The following is a 21591-nucleotide window of genomic DNA, read 5'->3' on the forward strand; positions in this document are numbered from 1 at the left end:
AAAAGAAAAAAAAAAAAAAAAAAAAAAAAAAAAAAAGAACAAAGCTGTTATCAACATTCAAGTACAAGCTTCACTGTGGGACGTGATGTTTTCATTTCTCTTGGAGACAAAGAATATTTTCCTGATTACTCCTGGGGTTCAGGCCTTTTCATTTCATATATTACTGGCCATTTGCATATCTTCTTTTAGAAGTGCTATTCAAAATCTCTTGCCATTTTTCTTCTATTGTGTCTCTTTTTCTTAAAATTTGCAGGATTTATTTATTCTGGATATAGGTTTTTTCATTGGATTTACAAAGGGGAATCAAAATATATAATGAATATTTAAATGTAATGAATATTTAAATTTATAAAATTCTTATTATAGTGAAAGACACAATGGCATTAATTTCCCTCAGAATACTCCTGCTCACTTCAAACACCCTCATTCCATCTTTCTTGGCAGTTTCTGAAGCAGTTCTGGAAATCCACTTTCATGGATGTCTTTTGGATATGGTGAATACTGCTTCCAAGCTCCATCCAGTGGAAAGGCAGCCTTGTGAAAACACGGTGTGTCCTCATCCACCGTACTCACTGCATCTGTCTCTATCCAGCTTCTGACTCTGACTCTCCCCCAAAGTCAAGATGCCCATGGAAGGTAAACGTCATGCCTCAGTTCTGGACATGGAGGTAGCCACGATGGGGCGACCACAGATACTCCCTGAGAGCACTCCCAGAACGGCTCCAGAAAGTGGTAAGATGATGGGATGTGTGTTTGAAGCAAGGGGGGATATTCTGAGGGGGATTAACTGCAATGTGTCTTTTACTGTAGTAAAAGAGAAACAATAACTAAACATTCACTGTATTTTTGATTATATGGTGCTATATACAGTACTACAAATCGCTCCCTTTCTCTCTCTTTGCATTCCTGGCGATTGAACTCAGGATCTTCACACTGAGTTACATCTATAGCCTTTCAAAAATCTGAGGCATGGTTTTCCTAAGTCACTCAGTCGCCTAGGCTAGGTGTGAATGCGTGGTCCTTTGGGCTCAGTCTCCCAGAGATCTGGGACTACAGACATGTGTTCCTGGGCCTTGCTACAAACATATCCTTTTAGCCTGCTCACCTTCTTCATGGTGTTCTTTAATATAGCAAAGTTAAGTTTTTGATGTAGCCCAATTTTTCATTCTTACCCTCTATGGTTAGTGTATCTCATTTTGTATAAAAGGTCATTCTCTATTCCACGGTCGTGAAGATATTCCCCTATATTATTTCCCAGGAGCCTCACTGTATTACTTTCATACTCAGATCTATAATCCATCTTGAATTAATTTTTGTTTGTAGTATAAACATAGGGTTATCTCTTTTTATATGAATATTCAATATCTATCAAACCATTGTCCTAGCATCACTTATGGAAAAAGACTTTATATTGTCATCTTTTTAAAATCGTAAATTCATTTATGCTGGGTCTGTTTCTACACGCTATTGTCTATTGGTCTACCTGACTATACTTGTGCTACTGTCTTAATTACTGAAGTGTTAAACTACAGCAAGAGTCCTGATATCTTATGGAGCAAATCCACTTATTCTTTCTTCATAAGTTTTTTATTTTCTTAGTTCTTCACATTTCTGTGTCAATTTTAGAAGAGATTTATTCAAATCCTTTCCCTATCCCTAGATCTATTGGGATCTTGACTAGGCCTACAATGAGTGTAACAGATCACTGGGTAGAGCTGACATTTCTGCAATATTTACTTTTAAGTCCATGAACACAGCCTATTATTCCACTTATTAAGTCTTCTTTATGTTTTTCTACATAGAAGCTTTGTGTGTATTTTGTATGATGTATTTCTAGGTATTTCATTTTATTATTCTTATTTTTTGGTACCAGGAGTCTAACTCAGGACCTTGTGCTTGCCAGGCAGGTGTTTGTGCTACTGAGCTATATCCCTGGCCCTTTGTAGGTATTTTGAGAAGTAATTTTAAGGGCTGAGGATGTAGCTCAGTGATAGAGTGCTTGCCTAGCATGTGAGAAGTCCTAGGTTTGGTCCCTAGCACTGAAAAGAAAAAAAAAAAAAAAAAAGGGAAAAACTTGGGCTATTCCAGCTGAATAGTTGTGTTTTCACACCATTTCCAGGCTGTGAAGGGAAATCTGAACATCTTGTGGACTTGCCACTCCAGGACTACATGCCATTGCTGTTGTACATTTAAATTCTTCCTGTACTCTAAGTTCTATAAAAGCTTATAACTGTTTTATTCACTTAATATTTGTTTAGATTCACTCACAGAATTGTAATTTCATTATCTTCATTCCCTCCTGCTTTTCATTTTCTATCTGTGATAATCTTCCTTCTGCCCAAAGAACACAGTTTAGTGTTTAGTACTGATGTGATGGTGATGAATTCTCTATTTTTCTGAAAATGTCTTATTCCCCCCCACCTTTTTTTTTGGTGCTAGGGATTGGACCCAGGACCTCAGGCATGGTAAGCAAACTCTTTACTAATGAGCTACATCCCCAGGCCTCTGTTTCACCTTTATTTTCAAAGGATACTTTTTTGCTACGTATACAGCTCTAGGCTGACAGCTGTTTTCTTTTCACACCATGAACATACCCCTCCCTCCACTGTCTTCTGGCTTTCAATCCTGCTGCGGAAAAGTCAACCCTCAGCCCTACGAAACAGACTTTTCTTTCTCCTTTGGCTATGAGTTTTGAAATTTTGCTACTGATGTATCTAGATGTGGATTCTTTTCTTTATATTGGTTGGTATTTGGTGGGATTCTTGAATCTGTAAATTGATGTCTTTCATCATTTTGGAAAATTCTGAGCCATCACTTTTTTTTTTTTTTTTGAGACAGGGTTTCGCTATGTAGTGCAGGCTGGCCTCAAACTCATGGTAATCCTCCTGCCTCAGCCTCCTGAGTGCTGGGATTGCAAGCATGTAGCACCACGCCTGGCTCAGCTATCATCTCTTAAAATAGTTTCTTCTCTTTTCTGTTCATCTTCTAAGATGCCAGTAAGAGTAAATACGTATCATGCCTTATTGTACCATCTGTGTCTCTCACCCTTCCTGTATTTTACACTTTTTTATCTTTCTCTATGTCACTCTGAATAGTTTCTTTTGACTTCTTTTAGTTCACTATTTATTTTTTGCAGTGCTGGGCCTTGCACATGCTAGGGACGCACTATACCATGTAGCTACAGCTCTAGCCCCATGGTTTCTGCCTTGAGTTATGTGTAATCTGTGAAGCCCATGTTCTAGATATCATTTCTAGAATTTTCATTTGGTTCTTTAAAAAAAAATCAAGTTATCTGCCAATATTTTATTTCCCTGAATATAATAAATATAATTAGAGGCTATATATAATAATGCCAATACCTGATCTGTTTCTGCTTCTAATATTTACAATTTCTGTAGAAATTTCCTCGTATGCCCACTAATTTTTTATTGAATGACTAAGTTTGTATTGGTGGAATTATCACTGAGACAATTTAAGGTTTAGGATAATGTTATTTCCTCCCAGGGATGATACATGTTTGCTTCTGCCTAGAACCTGCGAGCACCAGAACTCTGCGACTGCCAGTCTTCCACTGCCTCAATCCAACTTCCTGTATTGAAATTGATGCAAGGTGGGGTACAGTCTCTGAGAGCCTACAGCAGACTCATCCTTATTCTCCCACCGTGGCCGCTGGAGGTTCCAAACACAGCAAGAGTGTATCACCTGCTTTGGTGGTCCCTGGGTCCCAATCTCTACAGCTTTGGCCCCCCAAGTCATCAAGTATGGCTCAGATGCTTGGCCTCTCAGTCCTACTCTTCTTCATCAGGATAAATGTACAGACAGAAAAGCACACCTATATACCAGCCTCACCTTCTTGGCATTCCTGTCCCACTGAGCCTTGCCTGGTCATTTTCGTTACTTTGTTAGCTCTCTGGTATCTTCAGACAAGTGTGTATTGTATTTTATCTAACAACTCTAACATGTGCTAAGGAGAATGACCTGATTATCTGAGTATGCCATAACTAGAAGCAGAAGTAAATACTTAATTATTGATGACAGATATTGGATGAGTGGTAGATAAAGGAGCTTTGGAACCCATTAGAAATGGATAAAATTGAGGTCTGAGGCAGTAACATGGACTGAGGGAGTAACATGGATGAAGAACTTGATTAAGCCTCCTATGGTCATGTAAATTGCTGTTACTAGGTCATGTATTTACCTCTCTCTGGGATGTAAATGTGAATGACATTTATTCAGATCTAGTCTATGCTGTGTCTTTTGGGCACCAAGCATTAACTGAGCAACTAAGTTTGAATGTATTCTAGAAATTTCATGATTGCATAATTAGTGAGAAGAAGCACAGCTTAGCTATGAGAGCTAGAGGCTGAAAACACAGAGAACACGAGAAATAAACCAGGACAGGGACTACAGGGAGGGAAGGGGATTATAAACAGATGGAAGGGCTGACCCTTACCAGGAATAGGCCACTTCTTCTAGCTTGAAGAAGACAGTATGAAACTAGGTACAGACACAGTTACACTTACAAGGCTTAGAAATTAGAAATCGTATTGTCTCTTCAATTTTCTAGAAGTAGGAGGCAAGGTTAAGGGTGGGCTGGGGACCTGACGTGAATTCTTAGAATAAATACTGGGGCGGTACGAGAGAAGAAAATATAATTAGAAACACAAGCAGTGGCCCGTTGCACACTACTACACGGTTTTTTCTCTAGCAATGTTTGGTAGCCTCAATATGGGGTGAAGGGATTGATTCACTCTAAATGAGAGCTCTGCTGAGTACTCACGGTAAGGACAAAGGCACAGGGATTGCAGGATACTAAGAAGACAACGGCAATGGTTTAAATGAGATAAAAAAGAAAACAACACAGAAAATATGTGATGATGAAAAGTTAAGAGAAAGATGTCCATAGCTTAAAGGTCCATTTGAGATCAAATGAGACAGTGAGTGAATAAAAAGGGCAGAAATGAAAGAAATTATGATCAGAAATTAGCATACTGATTTATATTATAAGGGAGAGAGTTCTAAGGGGTTCTGAATGGCCCCTGAGGTTGTTTGCTAGAGCAGAATATAAATGATGGATGTTAAAATGAAAAAAAAAAAAGACCAAACAAATGAAAGTACTACAGGTTAGTTTGCTACTTCTCAATCTTGTTTTTAATTACTGCTCCTTGAAAGTCTTCTCTAGACATTTCTTTACCTGATTGTCCGCCTTCCCAAAGAAGGTCCAGTACGACAGCCACGCTGCGTATCTATTTATATACTGTAATGCCTGTGATGCTTTCACTCCCCAAACCCAATCTCCACCCCTTTCAGCATCTCCTCTCTTGAAAAGGTGTGGGCTGGCTATAGGATGGGTGGTCCACTCTGCATTCTGAAGTACCCGGACTGTCAATTTTCACTGCTAGGCTCTTCCTCTGTATCATAGAAATAGGTACCAGGTCTCACCAGAATATTGGTAAAATTCAATATTCCGCTGGATTTTACTATTTTAAAGAACTGGTCATCTTATAAAGATTCTATGGGGATATATTTATACTGCTAACAAATGCTACAGCTCAGTGTAAAAGTTTAGAAAAGGTTAAATGCTACTGAATAGGTATTTTGCTTCATGGCATTAGTTATGGATATTAGTTAGGTAAGGGATATTTAACATAAAAAAAAAAAAAAAACTACCTTCTATTTGGTGAGTGCCTTCCTTTTCTAAGTGAATAGTGCCAAAATATTTACTGCTGCTGTTTTGCAACTTGGCACTTGAGGGCAGCAGCAATGTTTTGGGAATTACAGAAGTGGAGCATTGAACTCATTAAGACAGACAAAGTATTAAAGACCCTACCACATGATAATGAGAAAAAAAGGGATGACACTGTTCACAGAGTACCTGCATTATCATACAGTTGAGGGAAACATTCATAAGACAGAACTATTGGTTAGCTGTAATTATTCTCCAATGTGTTTCTATTTCTATTCTAGATCCAGACTATTTCCGGTTTTTATGAGTAACTACTCATACATGAAGTCAACAGAAGAGCAGATTACTTTTCCTTCCTGAGCCTCACTTCCTCAGCTATAAAATGGGAGCATATATGTACAAGGCTGAGATTAAATATGGTCTCAAGAAAAGGTAACTAATAGTAATGACCAAGCAAAAGGCACGGGCACTTCACAGAAGTGTGAAGAACGCTTCATCATTTCAGTGTGAATGGATGGTGTGAAGAAAGGGATAGAGTGCCAGGAAGCTCAAGATATCTTAGAGGAATAGCTAACGTAATTTGGCTTGTTCAGAAGAAGCAGTGCGCACACAGTGGAGTTGAGAGACATTTGAAAAGGACAGACAGGAGCCAGTTATGAATACCCAGGGAGAGGAGAGAGATGGAGTCGTGATTAGATACAAATGATATGGCCGCTCAGTTCTGCGCACAGTAACTAGTGCAAGCCAGACAATGCAGCCAACTCGGGGACAGGAAGCGCAGGCTTTCTTTCCTACTAGACAAGTCTGGGAGGCCCAGGGGTTAAATGACCTTCTTGTTCTTTCATTTTCCTACATATAAATAGGCCCATGACTACTGAATGAACAATAGAAAGAAAATACCAATGTTTAATAGCAGCCATATAAAAAATGTGAGAAGCAACTCTCAGCTTTCTTTTGATACACAAGAAAACAGAAAAAGTCTCTCGTGTCTCAGGTACTTCAAATGTCTGTTATTCAAGGGAAAGTTTGCCAGGTTGGATCGGTGATGGTATCAAGGATGTAATAATACACGATGATGGGGTTGGTGCTGTGGCTCAGGAGCAGAGTGCTTGCTTAGCATGCGGAGGCTCTGCATTCAATTGCCAGTACCACATTTTAAAAAGTGATGATAAATCCCTCACACTTCCCAAACTATCCCAAGATATTTAAACCAGCATTGGAAAAAAATTAGTTCTAGATAATAAATAAGCCCTGGTTGATAAAGAACAGACCAGGCACATTTGCATAACCAGTGGTAGGCTGTTGCCCTCTTTTTTTAAAAAAAAATTGTTATAACAAATACAAAAAATGAAGTTTTATTACTCATATATATTACTTATATTATAAGTTGCACATATGGCACAAGACAATTCCTCTTTATACAATGTGGCCCAAGGAAGCCAAAAGGTTGGACATGCCTGCAGTGATTAGGTATTTAATACACCTAATCATGAAGTAAAACATTACCACTTATTCTTTCACATACACAGAAGTAGTTTAGAGTGTATTTGATTAATTATTACCAATTCTCCATCCCAAAAGCTCAACAGAAAGTATGTGACATTCCCTATCCAACTGTTAAATTAATTACATAACACATTAAAAAAAAACACCTATGTGGGCGAACAAGTTGGCCACTGCAGAAGTCCTTTGCTCTCTCATTCTATTCTTATCATAGTCTATTTTTTCTAATATAGTGGTTTGTATGCTCTCTCTCTTTTTTTTTTTTTTGGTCTTGGTTTTTTTCCCGGTAACGGGGATCGAACTCACGACCTTGTGTTTGCCAGGCAGGCGCTGTGCTGCTGAGCTAAATCCCCAGCCCCTGTATGCTCTCTTAATAGTCTCTGAGCTTCAGAAAAGCAGAAGCCATGGCTTACACCTGCCTATCTTTATCACCTACAAAATGCCTGATACATAACCGACACCCGTGTTTGTGTGTGCGCATGCACATAAAGGAAAATGAGTACTTAGAGAGCCAGACTTAGAAAGCAAGAGAGAAAGAAGACCTCCTTTGACAACAGAAACTTCATTACTACATCAGAAACTGTTATTTGAAGAATTCTCACCTGGCGCGTCATTACAAAATACGCATACATGGCCATGGCACTTCCGTAAGTGATGAAGTAGGTGACTGGCTCCATGATGTCCCAGGAATATTCCCACCAGGTGAGCCGGGCCAAAATGCCAAACTGTGTGGCCATGTAGGCAAGGCCACCCCATAGCACCAAAGTGGTCCTCTTCTCAGCTTTTCGGCTAATTTCGATTCGTACCTGATGGGCACACACACTTTAATTGTAAATTTTGCCATGGAACCAATTTAAAACTCTTATTTACTTAAACTGTCCACTAAAGAAACAGGGCTTATAGTAAGACATATGGTCACCTCAACTCTAGTAAATACTACTTTGTTTTCCTAAATAGTATTGGTATTTTTCACTGAATAAAATTATCGTACAGGAACAACTTTTTGTATTTTATTAAAGTTTCACCCTAGAAGTTGGTGGAAATATGGGGCTGCGTTTCAACAGCTTGTCATCCAACCACGAGATTCCCTTCTTTATGTTCTCTCACTGCTGTGCACAAGGCTGAATCTATTAGCAGTTTTAACTCAAACACTGTACGCAGCAGAATGAGTCAGAGCATGGGCGGTGGATCAGTAGTAGCGGAGTTGAGGGCCCTCATCAGCAAAACACCACCAACTTTAATTATTTTGAAGAAATCAGAAAATGTACAATATTCAAAGTATCTGTTCCCCTTCTTAATCCTTATAATCTAATTTCTTAAAATGAAAATACAGTCAAACACTGCATAATGATGAGTTGGGTATGATGGATTGCATATATGGTGGTGGGCCCATAAGACATTAATGGAACTGCCAAATTCCTATTACCTAGTGACAGCACCGCTGCTGTAACGCCATAGTACAACACATTCCTCACATGTCTGTGACGATGCTGGCATAAACAAACCCTCTGCACTGTCAGTCATGTGACATATACAATATACATATACAATCATTTACCATACATATACAATACATAACATATACAATCATTTACCATACATGATCCTTAATGATAATAAATGACATGTCATTGGTTTATGTATTTACCAGACTATACCTTTTCTTGTTATTTTACATTGTACACCTTCTATTTAATAATAAAAAAAAAAAAAGGTAACAGGTCAGAAGCAGTCTTGTTAATCTCCTACTTACCACATCACATGTCTGTCAAATCAAGTGACTGGCCTAAACCAGTGATGGTGGACCTTTTTTAGAGCCTAGTGCCAAAACTGCAACCCTAAGCCCATTTATTTATTCCAAAGTGCCAACAGTGCAATTAAACCTGAATACCGGGGCTGGGAATTTAGCTCAGCAGCACAGCGCCTGCCTGGCAAGTGCAAGGTCATGGGTTCGATTCCCGGTACCGGAAAACAAACAAACAAACAAACAAAAAAACAAAAACCCTGCATACTGAGGTTTTAGTTAGGGAAAGAAAAACTCATATGTTAACATCTCTGTCTTAAAAGAAAAACAAATAACACACTTGCCATAGGCTTGCCACCACACCACCTAGGCCATCTAGGTTTGTATGTTCTCTGATGCTCTCATAACAAAATCACCACACAGACACATTTTTTAGAATATAGACTGCAACTACATGAAGGATAACTGTACCTCACCATAGGTAGTCATATGAGGTATGCACATTATCATAAAAATTAAAAGTATCACTGGGAATATATAGTTTATAGTGGTAGAAAACTTGCTTAGCATGCATGAGGTCCTGGGTTTGATCTCCAGCAGTACCACAAAATTAAGGATGACATTTATTGCAAAATATTCAGAAAAGTGTAAAGAAGAAAAATTAATCATAATCCTGCTATAATATTAGCATTTTGGAATCTATTCCTTCTGATTTTTTTGTATGTATGTATAAATATAAAAATGTGGATAGCTATATGCATAACACATTTAAAATTTGGATGATAGTATGCAATTGCTTTAGAATTTAGTTTCCATAATATATAATGAATAGTTTCTACAGTAAATTAGATTTACATAAACATTTTAATAGCTACATAACATTGCATAGAATATTCTCTCTTAACCTTGTTTAAAAATCATTAGTTGGGCCGGGCGTGATGGCACACGCCTGTAATCCCAGCACTCAGGAGGCTGAGGCAGGAGGATCATTGCAAGTTCGAGACCATCCTGAGCTGCACAGTGAGCTCAAGGCCAGCCTGAACTGCATAGTGAGACCCTGTCTTGAAAAGACAACAAAAACAAAAAAGTAAAGATCATTAGCCACTATACTCAGAATCTTTCCTGATGAGCAATGATTCTAATCTCTGGTTCTAGAGACGGTAAATCTGGTTACAGGGAACATATTTAGGCCTCAGAACTCTAAGTCCATTATCTAGGTTTCAAATATTCCTTTTTTATGTCCTTTCTTAGCTTAGAAAGGAATTTTTTATGGCTGAGTCCTACATACTATTGTCCAAATTTGACTGACATGACCCAAACACGTAAGACTTAGGAGAAAAAACAGGAATGTGTGCTCGAGAAGAAACAAGGTAAAGAGAAGTCTGAGGGGTGTGTTTTCACCTTCTCCAGGGGAGCCAGCTGCTGTCTGAGGTCCTCTAATCTCTCGATGAGCTCCCTTTCCTTGTTTAACTGGTGCTGCTCGATGCACAGCGTAGTGTAGAGCTGCTGGACGAGAGTCTTCACGTCGTTCAGCGTGGCTGCATTTTCGTGACTTAAGAGGTCTGCAAGGAAGGGGTTATTTACTTTCTAAAAAGAGCAGGACTACTAGACAATGACAAGAATACGTGGTAGCTCCTGCTCCTCCACTACAGGAGTCCTATCTTTAGTGTTACACCGAAAGAGAGTAAGTTTTTTTTAAATTAATTGTCCAGAAATCTAGAACATAAACTCGTATTTGTGTAACACAACAAATTAGAAAGAAATACTCATCATTATATTCTTGGAAGTCTAAATGATATAGATGTGACAATGAATAAGGGAAATATTGAGAAAAATAATGCAAATAATACTCTTCAAGGCTGGGTATGTGTGGCTCAGCGGTAGAATGACTGCCTCACCTGTGTAGGCCCTGTGTTTGACCCCAGCACTAAAAAAATTATTAAAGACAGAAAGTTAACTCAAATGTGAAAAGTTGGTACAGAGGTTTAGAATCCATCTCATTATAATACTTACTAAGATTCTTTTTTTTTTTTTGGTATTGGGAATCGAACTCAGGACCTTGCACTCGCCAGACAGGTGCTGGGCAGCTGAGCTATATCCCCAGCCCCTTTATTAAATTTCTGATCTAAAATATATTTCCATTTCAATTGATATTTCTGTTTAGAAACTCCCAAAGAAGACATACACAGTATTTCAAATTTGCAAAGACAAAGCTGTAAATAAAAATAACAGCATCTTAAAAATCTTATCCCCCATGCATCTTCCCCTGAATATACCAACTTTTATTTACTCCTGGTGAAGAAAGACAGAGATTAGCTATATAGGCCACAATATCCTACTATAAAGGGCACAAAGTTACGGGAATGACTGAAATGATAAAAGATTAAATTCTTTGATTCAATATCCTCGATTGTGAATAGCATGTGCTTCCAGAAATCTAAAAATTATGTTTTGAGAATCTAATAAAAACTCAGCTGCTCTCAGCCATTTAAAAAAAAAAAAAAAAAGAGCACCAGTCATAATACTTTCATTTTAGAATTTTACTCGCTTAAAATGTGACATTTTGTTAGGTACAGCACAAGGTCAACCATCTATATGAAAATAAGCCACAGTCAAGACTTAACCATATATTTCAAATATTTAAGGATGTCCTACTGTACAGTTATCACAGAAATTCAATCAATGAAAATCTTCAAATAAGGGTAGCAAACTGGAGGAGAGGAGCTGACTTAGTAAAATGAGGTAGAGCATCTAGCACAGTATTTTGCAGGCTTCAGTAAATGTGTGCTGTGATGGGAACACAGAAAAGCAGGAACACTTTGAGTCACAGAAGTCATCTAGGTCAACAGTCTTCTTTGTACCGAAGTCACCAGAGAGGAGACTGTACCCTGAAAGGCCAAAGTAACTGGCCTGGAACACTGGCACGAGCTGGCAGAGGCCTCGTCTCCTGACTCACAGCCCAGAGCTGATTAGGATGCTTCTACGATACCAATCTTGGTATTTATCCTGCAAGCTCACTTCCCCTTTGAAAACGTAATTCCTGAAGTAGGAATAGCTCGTAAAACTCTCATAAATATTATCCCACGTTACTCTCAAGATAATCCATGAGTAAGCTTGCTGCTCAGAACTTATAAATGAGGAATTTGAATACCAGAAAGATAAGATTAAGGAACATTTTTTCCCTGGTATAGACCTACTCACCACAGGGGGGAAAAATCAAATGAACGATAGTTCCTCTCCCGATGAGGTCTAGCAACGATATTCACAAAGCTGCAGAGCTGGTGTGGAACGGGAAAGGATCTGGCAGGCTGTGCATGACTTACTTTTTCCATTTCAACTTTCAGTGCCGCGATGACACTGTATTTGCTCAGGAAGGAAGGGAGGGAGGAAAGAAGTAACCAAACTAAACAGAAGCTTCTCCCTTTCCAACTAAAGCATGGACAGGTTAAAAATATTCAAATATATATGGACAACCATAACTCGAGGATCTATAATTTCCAAAATCAGGCTTGGCATTCGTTTTACAAGAAAAGTAAGTTTCTATTCATTGGTGTTATTTATTTGTAGATTTTTAAATAAGTAATTATTTATCTTAAATTTATCATGTACATGCTGTTTTAAAATATGTCTAAACTATGAAATGGCTAAACAGAGATACATATATATATATATATTTATGTTACTACACATACTTTTTCGTGGTAAGAACATAAAAGCGTTCTTACCAATTTTGTTTTTGCTGTTAAAACAGGGTCTCCTATGTAGTTCAGGCTAACTTTGAACTCACTATGTAGCCGGCTGGCCTCAAACTAGTGGCAATCCTCTTGCCTCAGCCTGCCGAGTGCTGGGATTACAGGTGTGTGCCACCAAGCCCGACTTGTTTTTGTTTTTGAGACAGAATCTCGCCAAGCAGTTCAGGCTGGCCTAGAACTCGTGAGGCCTCCTGCCTCAGCCTTCCAAGTGCTGGTATTATAGATGTATGTCACCATGCCAAGCTCTTAGCAGTTTTCAAGAATATAATACACTGCTGTTCACATCGTTACCATGTTGTACAACAAATCTCTTGAAGTTGTTCTTCCTAAAGGAAATGCTGCATCCTTTCACATTAACAGGTTCAGAGCTCCCACATGTTGCTAATTAAATTTAAAATAATGAAAAATTCAGTTCCTTAGTCATACTATCCACATTTTAAGTGCTCTGGAGCCACATGTGACCAATGGCCATGCGTACAGTGTACAGGGCAGAAACAGCATTTTCAGCATCACACTAAGCGCTATGTAACAGTGCTGAAGAACTTATTTCTCAGCTAGGACTCCATTACTGTCCTACCCTAAAAACTAGATGTGCTTGGATTCCCACGTTTCCTGGCAAGCTTTTGATTTGTCTGCCTGTGCTGCGGCTTCAACATTACTGATCTTCCACTGATCTTCCAAGCTCCCCTGTTCAGATTCTCAATTCTTTATTTTCATCTACAATTACACAAGGTCTGGTTCCCATAATAAATGTTTCCCTAACTGTGCCCCGACTGACACAAAAAAATATGTATAGTATGTTACTATTTGCATAAGAGAAAAAATATATATTCATATTTGCTTATGAATGCACAGATTGTCCCGGCAGGAGACATAAGACGTGAAAAGAAGTGCTTGCTGACGGAGAAGGAAAAGGAGAGCTGAGGAGTAGGGGATAAGAATAAGACTTCCCAAAATTCTTTTAGATTTTAGGAGTGGACCTTATACTACCTATTCTAAACAAGTGAAATTTTTTTTGAGACAGGGTCTTGCTCTGTAGTTCAGGCTGGTCTTGCGCTCACTTTGTAGCCCAGGCTGGTCTTGAACTCGCAACGATCTTCCTTCCTCAGCCTCCCGAGTGCTGGGATTATAGGTGTGCGCTACCACGCCCGGCAAGTGAAAAAATCAATGTGCAACCATAATACCTTCTAACAGCAATGAAAAAAACCTAGAAAATAAAAAAGGTCCACAGCAGGTCTCACAGACATCTACTGTTAACCTGGCTAAATGTAAACAGCTGTTATCTTTCTGATTCTGCACTGATAAAGCCCTGGGAGACTCACAAGTCTAAGCTCTATTTTGCTAGGTGTTCCTGACAGGAAGAAGATGGTTCCAAGGCACTGTTGTGGTGGAGGAATGCAATAATCCTGAACTCTTGGCCCTGAAAACTCTGCTCATCATTTGAGAGATGAAGTTATAGGAAAAAGGCAAATAATTCTGCTAATGGCTTAACACTAGCACTTTGGGATAAGATATCATGAGTACACTTTGGGATAATTATACATTAGTAGTATATGCTTCTCTAAAAAATACTTAAGACATTTATTAATGTTTCTGTACATGCCATCAGTTCCAGGATAATTAAGGTATAGAAAGACAGGAGACATACTAATGTAGTGGGTATTGAAAATTCTTCTCAGCAGCAAACATGGTGTGGGAAGGATTTTGGCTCTTTGGGGTTCTAGCAAGGTGATCATTATAGTTGGTGTTTGGTTTGCCTGTTCAACCTCTCCTCTCAATTTATATTACTAAGAAGGAAGCAAGGTCTTCAACATTCTCTGGATGGATAAGCAAGGAATAGGGCTATGGTGGTGCGAACCAAAACGATTTTTCCCAGCAGAAAAAGGTATTCCCCAGCGACAAGGTGAATATATTCTCTTCCTTTCTGAGAATAGCAGTGGTAGTTAATTACTATTTCAACATGCACTGGGATAAAAAGGCGTTTGTGCTTCCTACATTCCTCCCTCCATTCTGGATTTAGATTTATTATGAAGTCATCAAATTGAGAAAAGTTACTCCTCTTCTTCTACAGCTAGTGGTCAGACAAGAATCCAGCCACAGGCAGCTATGATTATTAAAAGAATGCGATGGAGTTTGCAGCTACCCTTAGTCTTCTGACATGTTTCCTTGTTCCAACTTTGGATACTTGTTCCCTTGTTCTAAATTCTGGTTTAGGTACAGGGCTGTCAACGCTTAAGAATCCACAACACCTACAGACTGCTGACGCCATATAAACACAGAACGCGGCTATCCGGTACTCCGTATGAATAAGCCCTCTATCTTCAGGGCCTGCTGTAAGTGTGTGAAGTTACAGCTCACACAACACTCATAAGGTATTTTTAGCTCCAAAGTTCCATAGACAGGGTAAAGAAATAAGAGAAGTAAGCATTAAAAGAAGGTAACGAATGAACAAGAAAAAAAAAGTTGTGCTAAAACTTAAAACTGCCCAGGAAAAGGCACGAATTACTTTAGCTCTCATTAGACACAGCAGGTGGGCTCATCTGACCCCTGTGTATATAGAACCTTGGTACTGCTCTTTATTACCTGAAACCCAACGCCTTCTATGCTGCCTTCTTCCTTTCTTCCCTCACAGCCTTCTCTCCAATGAGTTCCCATGCAGGGAAGCGGAATCTGCTTGCTCGTTAGAATGGACCAATCCCTCTCACACACAGAAATTCACACTGCTCTCCTATGATACTCAGTCAAACAAGTGTGGCTGCCTTGGATGCCAGCAACACCTTCCTCAACCAAGGACAGGAAGGTAATACGTTGCAAACAAAATTTAAATGTATTTTATATTTTTTTAAAAAAAGATTCTCTTTTATTTAAAAATCAGAGAAAACAAAGTGTACACTTAATATTATTTCAGTGTCTGAAAGATGGTATCCAGAGGCATAATCTCTTGTTGACTGATAACAAAACTAAGAGTACTTTGATGTGTAAATTTAAATACCGAAGTCTTTAAAAATTCTACATGAGTAATGCTACTGAGTTTACCAAATTTTATTCTTCATAGGCTTTTGACCTTTGTAAACTTCACATCCTAATCCACCTTTAGAGAAGCTGGGAATGTATTGCACAGTTCTAAAATACAGATAGAGCAAAGAATTGTTAGACTGTCAAATCACCAAGGAATCCAATTTCTCCCATTTTCAGTATCTACCTTACCTTTCTTTATTTAGCTTGGGAATGCCCTTATTTTAAAAACTTAAACATTTATTTGTTTCTAAAACACAGCATTAGACAAATGGTTCTTATTAGCCACTGCTAAAAATAGCTTTAGGTTTTGACATCATGCTTTATGGGAGCTCATGTCTGAACATTCCTAATTGCTTACACTTTAGGTAGGAGCCGCAAAGTTTAGAATGTTATCAATACAACAGGAAATCTAAATAGAATGAATTCTAGGTAATTCACACAAACACACAAACTGAGTAAGTAAGACCATACTTCCGTTATTTTAGAGAATTTATTGCCCAAGTATCGGAGAATAAAGAAAAACATCAGCACCACTGATACACAGCTAACATGTTTTGCATGTTCAGTTATTCCAATTTAATATAATCCAATACCATAAAGTCTTACTATTTAAAGGACACTTTCTGTTCTTTTCCCCAGCTAGTTCCCGCTCAACATGTCTGAATTAACATGATCTGTGAACAACCAACATGCTACCCAGTTAACTTGTTTAGTCCATTCAAAGTCTCAATGTAGTATGACCACCTGGGTCAGTAGAGAATATAAAGTCACAGTGCCTTCTCTCAGGGCATTTTCTAACAAAGAATAAGCAAAATTCTGAGAAAAGATCCATCACTTCTGGCTGGCTGGGAGTCAAAGAAAGAAAGAACAGGGTCATTCAAACCACCACGGAAGAGCTGACACTGACATTAGCACATGAGAAATCAGAGGGCAAGGGGGTGGGAGGGAAAAAGGCATCTTAGGGAGAGGAAAGGTGAGCAAACTCTGAAATGGCCCAGAACAGAGCGTGGTTATGAAAACAGCCAAGGAATATGTGGTGAAAGAAAGGCAGAAAACATAAAAAAGGGAAAGAGAAAATTTATAAGGTAGATATGGGCCAGATTATAGAGGCATTTAAAACCTAGGCCTGCAGGGGAGATGTCCTAGGAAGCTGACGAGGGAGCTGTTAGTGGAAGGGGCCTTAACAGCAGCAGTAAGTCACAATGAACATCAAGAGCAAAGACAGAAAACCGATCCAAAAAGACCCAACTCAAAATGCTACTTTAGAGGCTTTTTAGCATTCATATTGTGTACCATATTGAGCTTAGGATGGAAAGAAAAATTTTAGTATTTTACTGATCAGGGATTTTTCTTACACTAACTTTGTTTTTATTTTTATAAAACAGTACATTAAATTGTGTATGCCCACAGTTCTAGCTACTCAGAAGGCTGAGGCAAGAGGATTACTTAAGCCCAGCCCTGGGCAACAGAGAGACACTGCCTCAAAAAAAAAAAAAAAAAAAAGAAAAAAGAAAAAAAAGCAGTAGTAAATTGATTATTGAGTTCTTTGGCTCTAAAAATGTGCACCTCAGGCAAGCACTTCATTTTCTTCCTTAGGATTGTTATTGTACAGAGGGTCCCCAACTTAGAATTTTCAACTGTACAATGGTGTGAAAGCAACACACAACCAGTAGAAAGCACACTCTGAATCTGACCCTTCCCCAGAATACTGAGATACAGGGTGATAGATACACTCTTTGTCGTGCTGGCAGTGGCAATGAACTGCAGCTCACAGTCAGATACGTGGCTGTGAGGATAAACAACCAATAAATACCCTACAGCGTGCTGCAGTGCTGGTTCTCAGATACTGTCTTAGTGTTTTTGCATCGCGTCATGTCTAGCAAATGCCCATTTGTGCCCACACATGAGATAGTCAACACTTTCTTAGAAAATAGGCTTTGAAAATAGGCTTTGTAGTAAATGACTTTGCCCAATTTAAAGCTGCTATATTGTGTTCTGGGCATGTTTAAGGTAGACTAAGCTAAGATGTAATGTTTGGTAGGTTAGATGAATTAAATGCACTTTTAACTTACACTATTTTCAATTTATCATGGGTTTGTTAACCCCAATGTTAGCCAAGGAGCATCTGTATAATACCGACGTTCACACTGCTGAACTTGGGCCGTCAGGAAAAGAAAAGTAAGACCAGCTGGTGCCTGATGGACTGTAACCATGAAGATCAACCCGTTCGTGACCTTGGACCGCAGCAAGAACCGCAAACGCCACTTCAATGCCCCCTCGCACGTGCACTGGAAGATCATGTCCTCCCCTCTTTTCAAGGAGCTGCAGCAGGACAATGTCCGCTCCATGCCCATCCTCAAGGACATTGAAGTCCAGGTGGTTGGTTCAAGGGCACTACAAAGGTCAGCAAATCAGCAAGGTAGTTCAGATGTACAGAAAGAAATACGTCATCTACTTCGAGCAGGCGCAGTGTGAGAAGGCTAATGGCACGAGCATCCATGTGGGCATCACCCAAGCAAGGTGGTTATCACCAGGCTAAAACTGGACAAAGGCAGAAAAAAAACTCTTGAATGCAAAGCAAAGTCTGGACAAGTTGGAAAAGAGAAAAGCAAATACAAGGAAGAGCTCATTGAGAAAACTGGCAACTGAACATAACCTGTCCTGCAGTTTCGGTTTAACTGGAGATGTCCATCCTAGGCTGTGCTTCTCTGGAACTTTTCAAGACGTCTCTGGAATGTTTTATCACCTTCCTGTTTTGTTATTGATATCTGGCTCTGTAAATCTACTTTTGCAATTCTGATTAATAACTTTATGAATAAAATTGGAGCTATTTCTCAATTCCCCCCGCAAACAAAGAAACTAAATTAAAACCTTTTACAATGTTTAAGAGGGAAGCTCATTATTTATTTTTAAAAGATTTATCTTACGTCACTATCATTATTGCTTGTGGTGCTGTGAATCAGTCCCAGGGCCTTTCACATACTAGGCAGTGTTCCTCCACTGAGCTACATCCCGTTCATCTTGCATTACTGTAGCTATTATTTGCGGTGCTGGGATCAAACCTAGGATCTTGCACATGCTAGGCAAACACTCTACCACTGAAGTACATCCCTAGATCTCCTGTATTATTTTAATATTATAAAAATAATATGAATTTTAGCCTGTATGGAATGAAGAGGAAGGTAAGCAGACACTTATTTATATGAAGCAGAGTAGATGCCAGATGATAAGGCATTTCGGCATCTATAGACTCTCAATGGCCTAGCCAAGTGCCATGTATTAAATGAGTTCTTCAAATGAAACAGAATCTATTTGTAGGTAAAACTTTCCATACTTTTTGAATATTGTCTGTTTCTCAGAGTTACCCAGGGAAAAGTAACATTCCTCCCAAAAGCCTGTTTTACATTTTTGTGAACTCAAGGCTCCTTCTTTACCTCTCTTTGGTGGCCGTACATGATACGTTAAGTCATTAATGACCAACTTGAAGTCGTCGAGGAGGAGGAGGTCTATCCCTGTTGAGGCAGCAACTCGAACGCCATCTGTGAAAATTTTAAGTAAAACCTGTCATATGTCCATAACTATTCAAGAATAGTCAGGAGAAAGTAGTCCTTAACATAGATTTTCTAAAATAATCCCTTCTCCTTTGAATTTCAGTTAACTTTTTGCTTCATCCCCCAGTTTTATGCGGAACAAAGTTTAGATTATCTGAAGCTCTTTATTTTTAAAAAAGCCTCAAGTCTGAAGATTCATCAAAATGTGTTTCCTGCAACTGTGTGAACAAGTGAAATAAATACTGCTCATAGATGCATAGACTCAAGAATTGTTTGTGATAGAAGCTGGCTGAGCTTAAAATAACAAAACAAAACAAGTGTTTTCTAACAAGTTTCCAGGTTAATCATCGGTTAACTCTCAATTCAGTAGGGATGGACGCTAGGGTGAGTAAAGTACACCAAGCTTGTGTACTAAGTGTATTTCTGGGTGAGTTTGAAATATCTAAAGAACAGAAATATATACTTAAAAGCCCAAAAATGTGGCAAACGTTGCCAACTGGTGACTCCAGGTGAAGGGTAATAGGTACATAGTATACTAGTCTTTCAAGTTTCCTGGAGGCTTGAATTTTTCAAAGTAAAAATGGAAAAAACAGAACAAAACAACTTAAGGCACTTAAAAAAATAAACAGATGTCACATCAAGTGGGAATTTTCAGTGCCTTATTTTATATTCTTTTCGTATTATATACTCTATTTTGGTAATCATTTTTAGGTGAAAAACCTAAGATCTACAAAGAAGTTCCCATATCTCTAGAGATAATGGCTTAGCTACTGGAAAAAAATTTCTATGTAAAAGGTAGTGATAAAAGGTCTCAATAATATAGAATGTGACTGATTGCTTATCCTTGCCCATGGCATTACATGTGAGTAGCTTTTGAATGAGACTCCCTATGCACATACATTTGCTAAAACTTAACAATTATATCCTGAGAACCACTGGGAGAGAAATCACTTTCCTCTGGGAACTTGCTAGGCAAAAAAATATTTTCTGAAGTTAACAGCATGATATTCTTTTGCAGTAACCTGTGTGTGTGTGTGTTACAGTGTATGTGCATGTGTGTGTCTGTCTAGAAATAGTTTGTGAGAAATGAGAGGTAGGTGAGAATTAAAAACAAAGATGATTATACCTGGTGAATAGATTGCAACTCGATCAATTCCCCGATCCTCTTCTTGCAGCTGTCGTAAAAACACACCAACAGAGTCGGAGATAGGTTTGAGCGTGAACTGGCAGCGTTCACGCCGGGATGGTAGTCTCACAGATATCACAGGCAACCCATTTTGATAAACCACTGTCACATCTGAATGAGAAAGATCCATAAACACGTGATAATTAGATTTTATTGGAAGTTAAAGCCATGGTATTACTATGTATTCTTACCTGGAGGTCTATTATTATTATTAGTGTGGTTTAAAATGTTTTCAAAGAAGGCTTTAAAATGCGCTTTTGCTTTAGTTGGAGGTTATTCTAGGAGCTGGCTTAGGGAAGATCAAACATATGAAAATAATTCATTTTTCTGATATGAAAAACTGGGTAAGAAATTGTTCTGACTCGAAGGAGGAGAGGCTTTCCCAGGGTACAGCGCAGCGTTCCTGGTACTGCGATTGGTTCCGTTTGGCAAGAGTTGACTGAGGAGCCTCAGACCGCTGGCCCAGATGCCACAGCCCGCAGAGGGGTCTCTTGGAAAGCAGAGCTTTTGAAAATGTCTAGGAAACAGCATCTTCCAGTACACTAGTGAAACTCTTACTCCAGGACAATCAACTCATTTTTGTAGTACAATATTATATCCAATTTACCTGATAATTAAATGTTCCATTATACAATTTGGACACACTATGATAGGATTAAAACCAATTGCTTTCATATTTTCTTAAGTACCTTTTCGAGATTAGCTAAAAGTCAAATCTCAACTTTCACGATTTTATGACAAAAATTCAGATTCCTTGAAGACTTTTTCTTCATAGTTCCTTTCTCTCTTTGTCCCACACATTTTGGCAGGGCTACTGTTCACAAAATAGTCTATTTCTGTCTCTCCCTTTTTTTGTGCTGGAGCTTGTAAGCTACCCCTGAGGGCAAGCTGAGGCAAGGCAGGGGTCAACTCCTGTGTTTCTCTTTTCTTTTTCTCTTTTCTTCTGGATCACAGCAATGTGCTGCCTATGGTCCAATGCCTGAAAATGGTTATTTCAAATATTTTGTCCGTGTTCTAGTTGTTTATAGCAGGACAGAAATTCCCAGAGCAATTAATACTTAATGAATACATGATCTAAATCTTTATATAAAAATTAAAAGACATCCAAAATCCAAAATCTCTATTGCCTTCTTCCTTTCAAAGGCATAGTC

General features: G+C 38.7%; 1 protein-coding gene and 1 pseudogene across 1 annotated transcript in view; one reads left to right on the plus strand and one right to left on the minus strand.

Moving 5' to 3' along the window:
- Mcu (mitochondrial calcium uniporter) overlaps window positions 1-21591 on the minus strand; it is a gene marked incomplete at its 5' end in the record, with an annotated part of 49371 nt that overhangs the window by 6264 nt on the left and 21516 nt on the right. The window contains 4 exon segments of the mRNA XM_013516764.1: window positions 7792-7995; window positions 10335-10495; window positions 19138-19242; window positions 20381-20551. Of these exon segments, the coding sequence (XP_013372218.1) occupies window positions 7792-7995; window positions 10335-10495; window positions 19138-19242; window positions 20381-20551 (641 nt within the window).
- LOC102025841 lies at window positions 17168-18985 on the plus strand (annotated as a pseudogene).

This window comes from Chinchilla lanigera, unplaced genomic scaffold (genome assembly GCF_000276665.1).
Source record: "Chinchilla lanigera isolate Chin_1 unplaced genomic scaffold, ChiLan1.0 scaffold00036, whole genome shotgun sequence".
Lineage (NCBI taxonomy): Eukaryota > Metazoa > Chordata > Mammalia > Rodentia > Chinchillidae > Chinchilla > Chinchilla lanigera.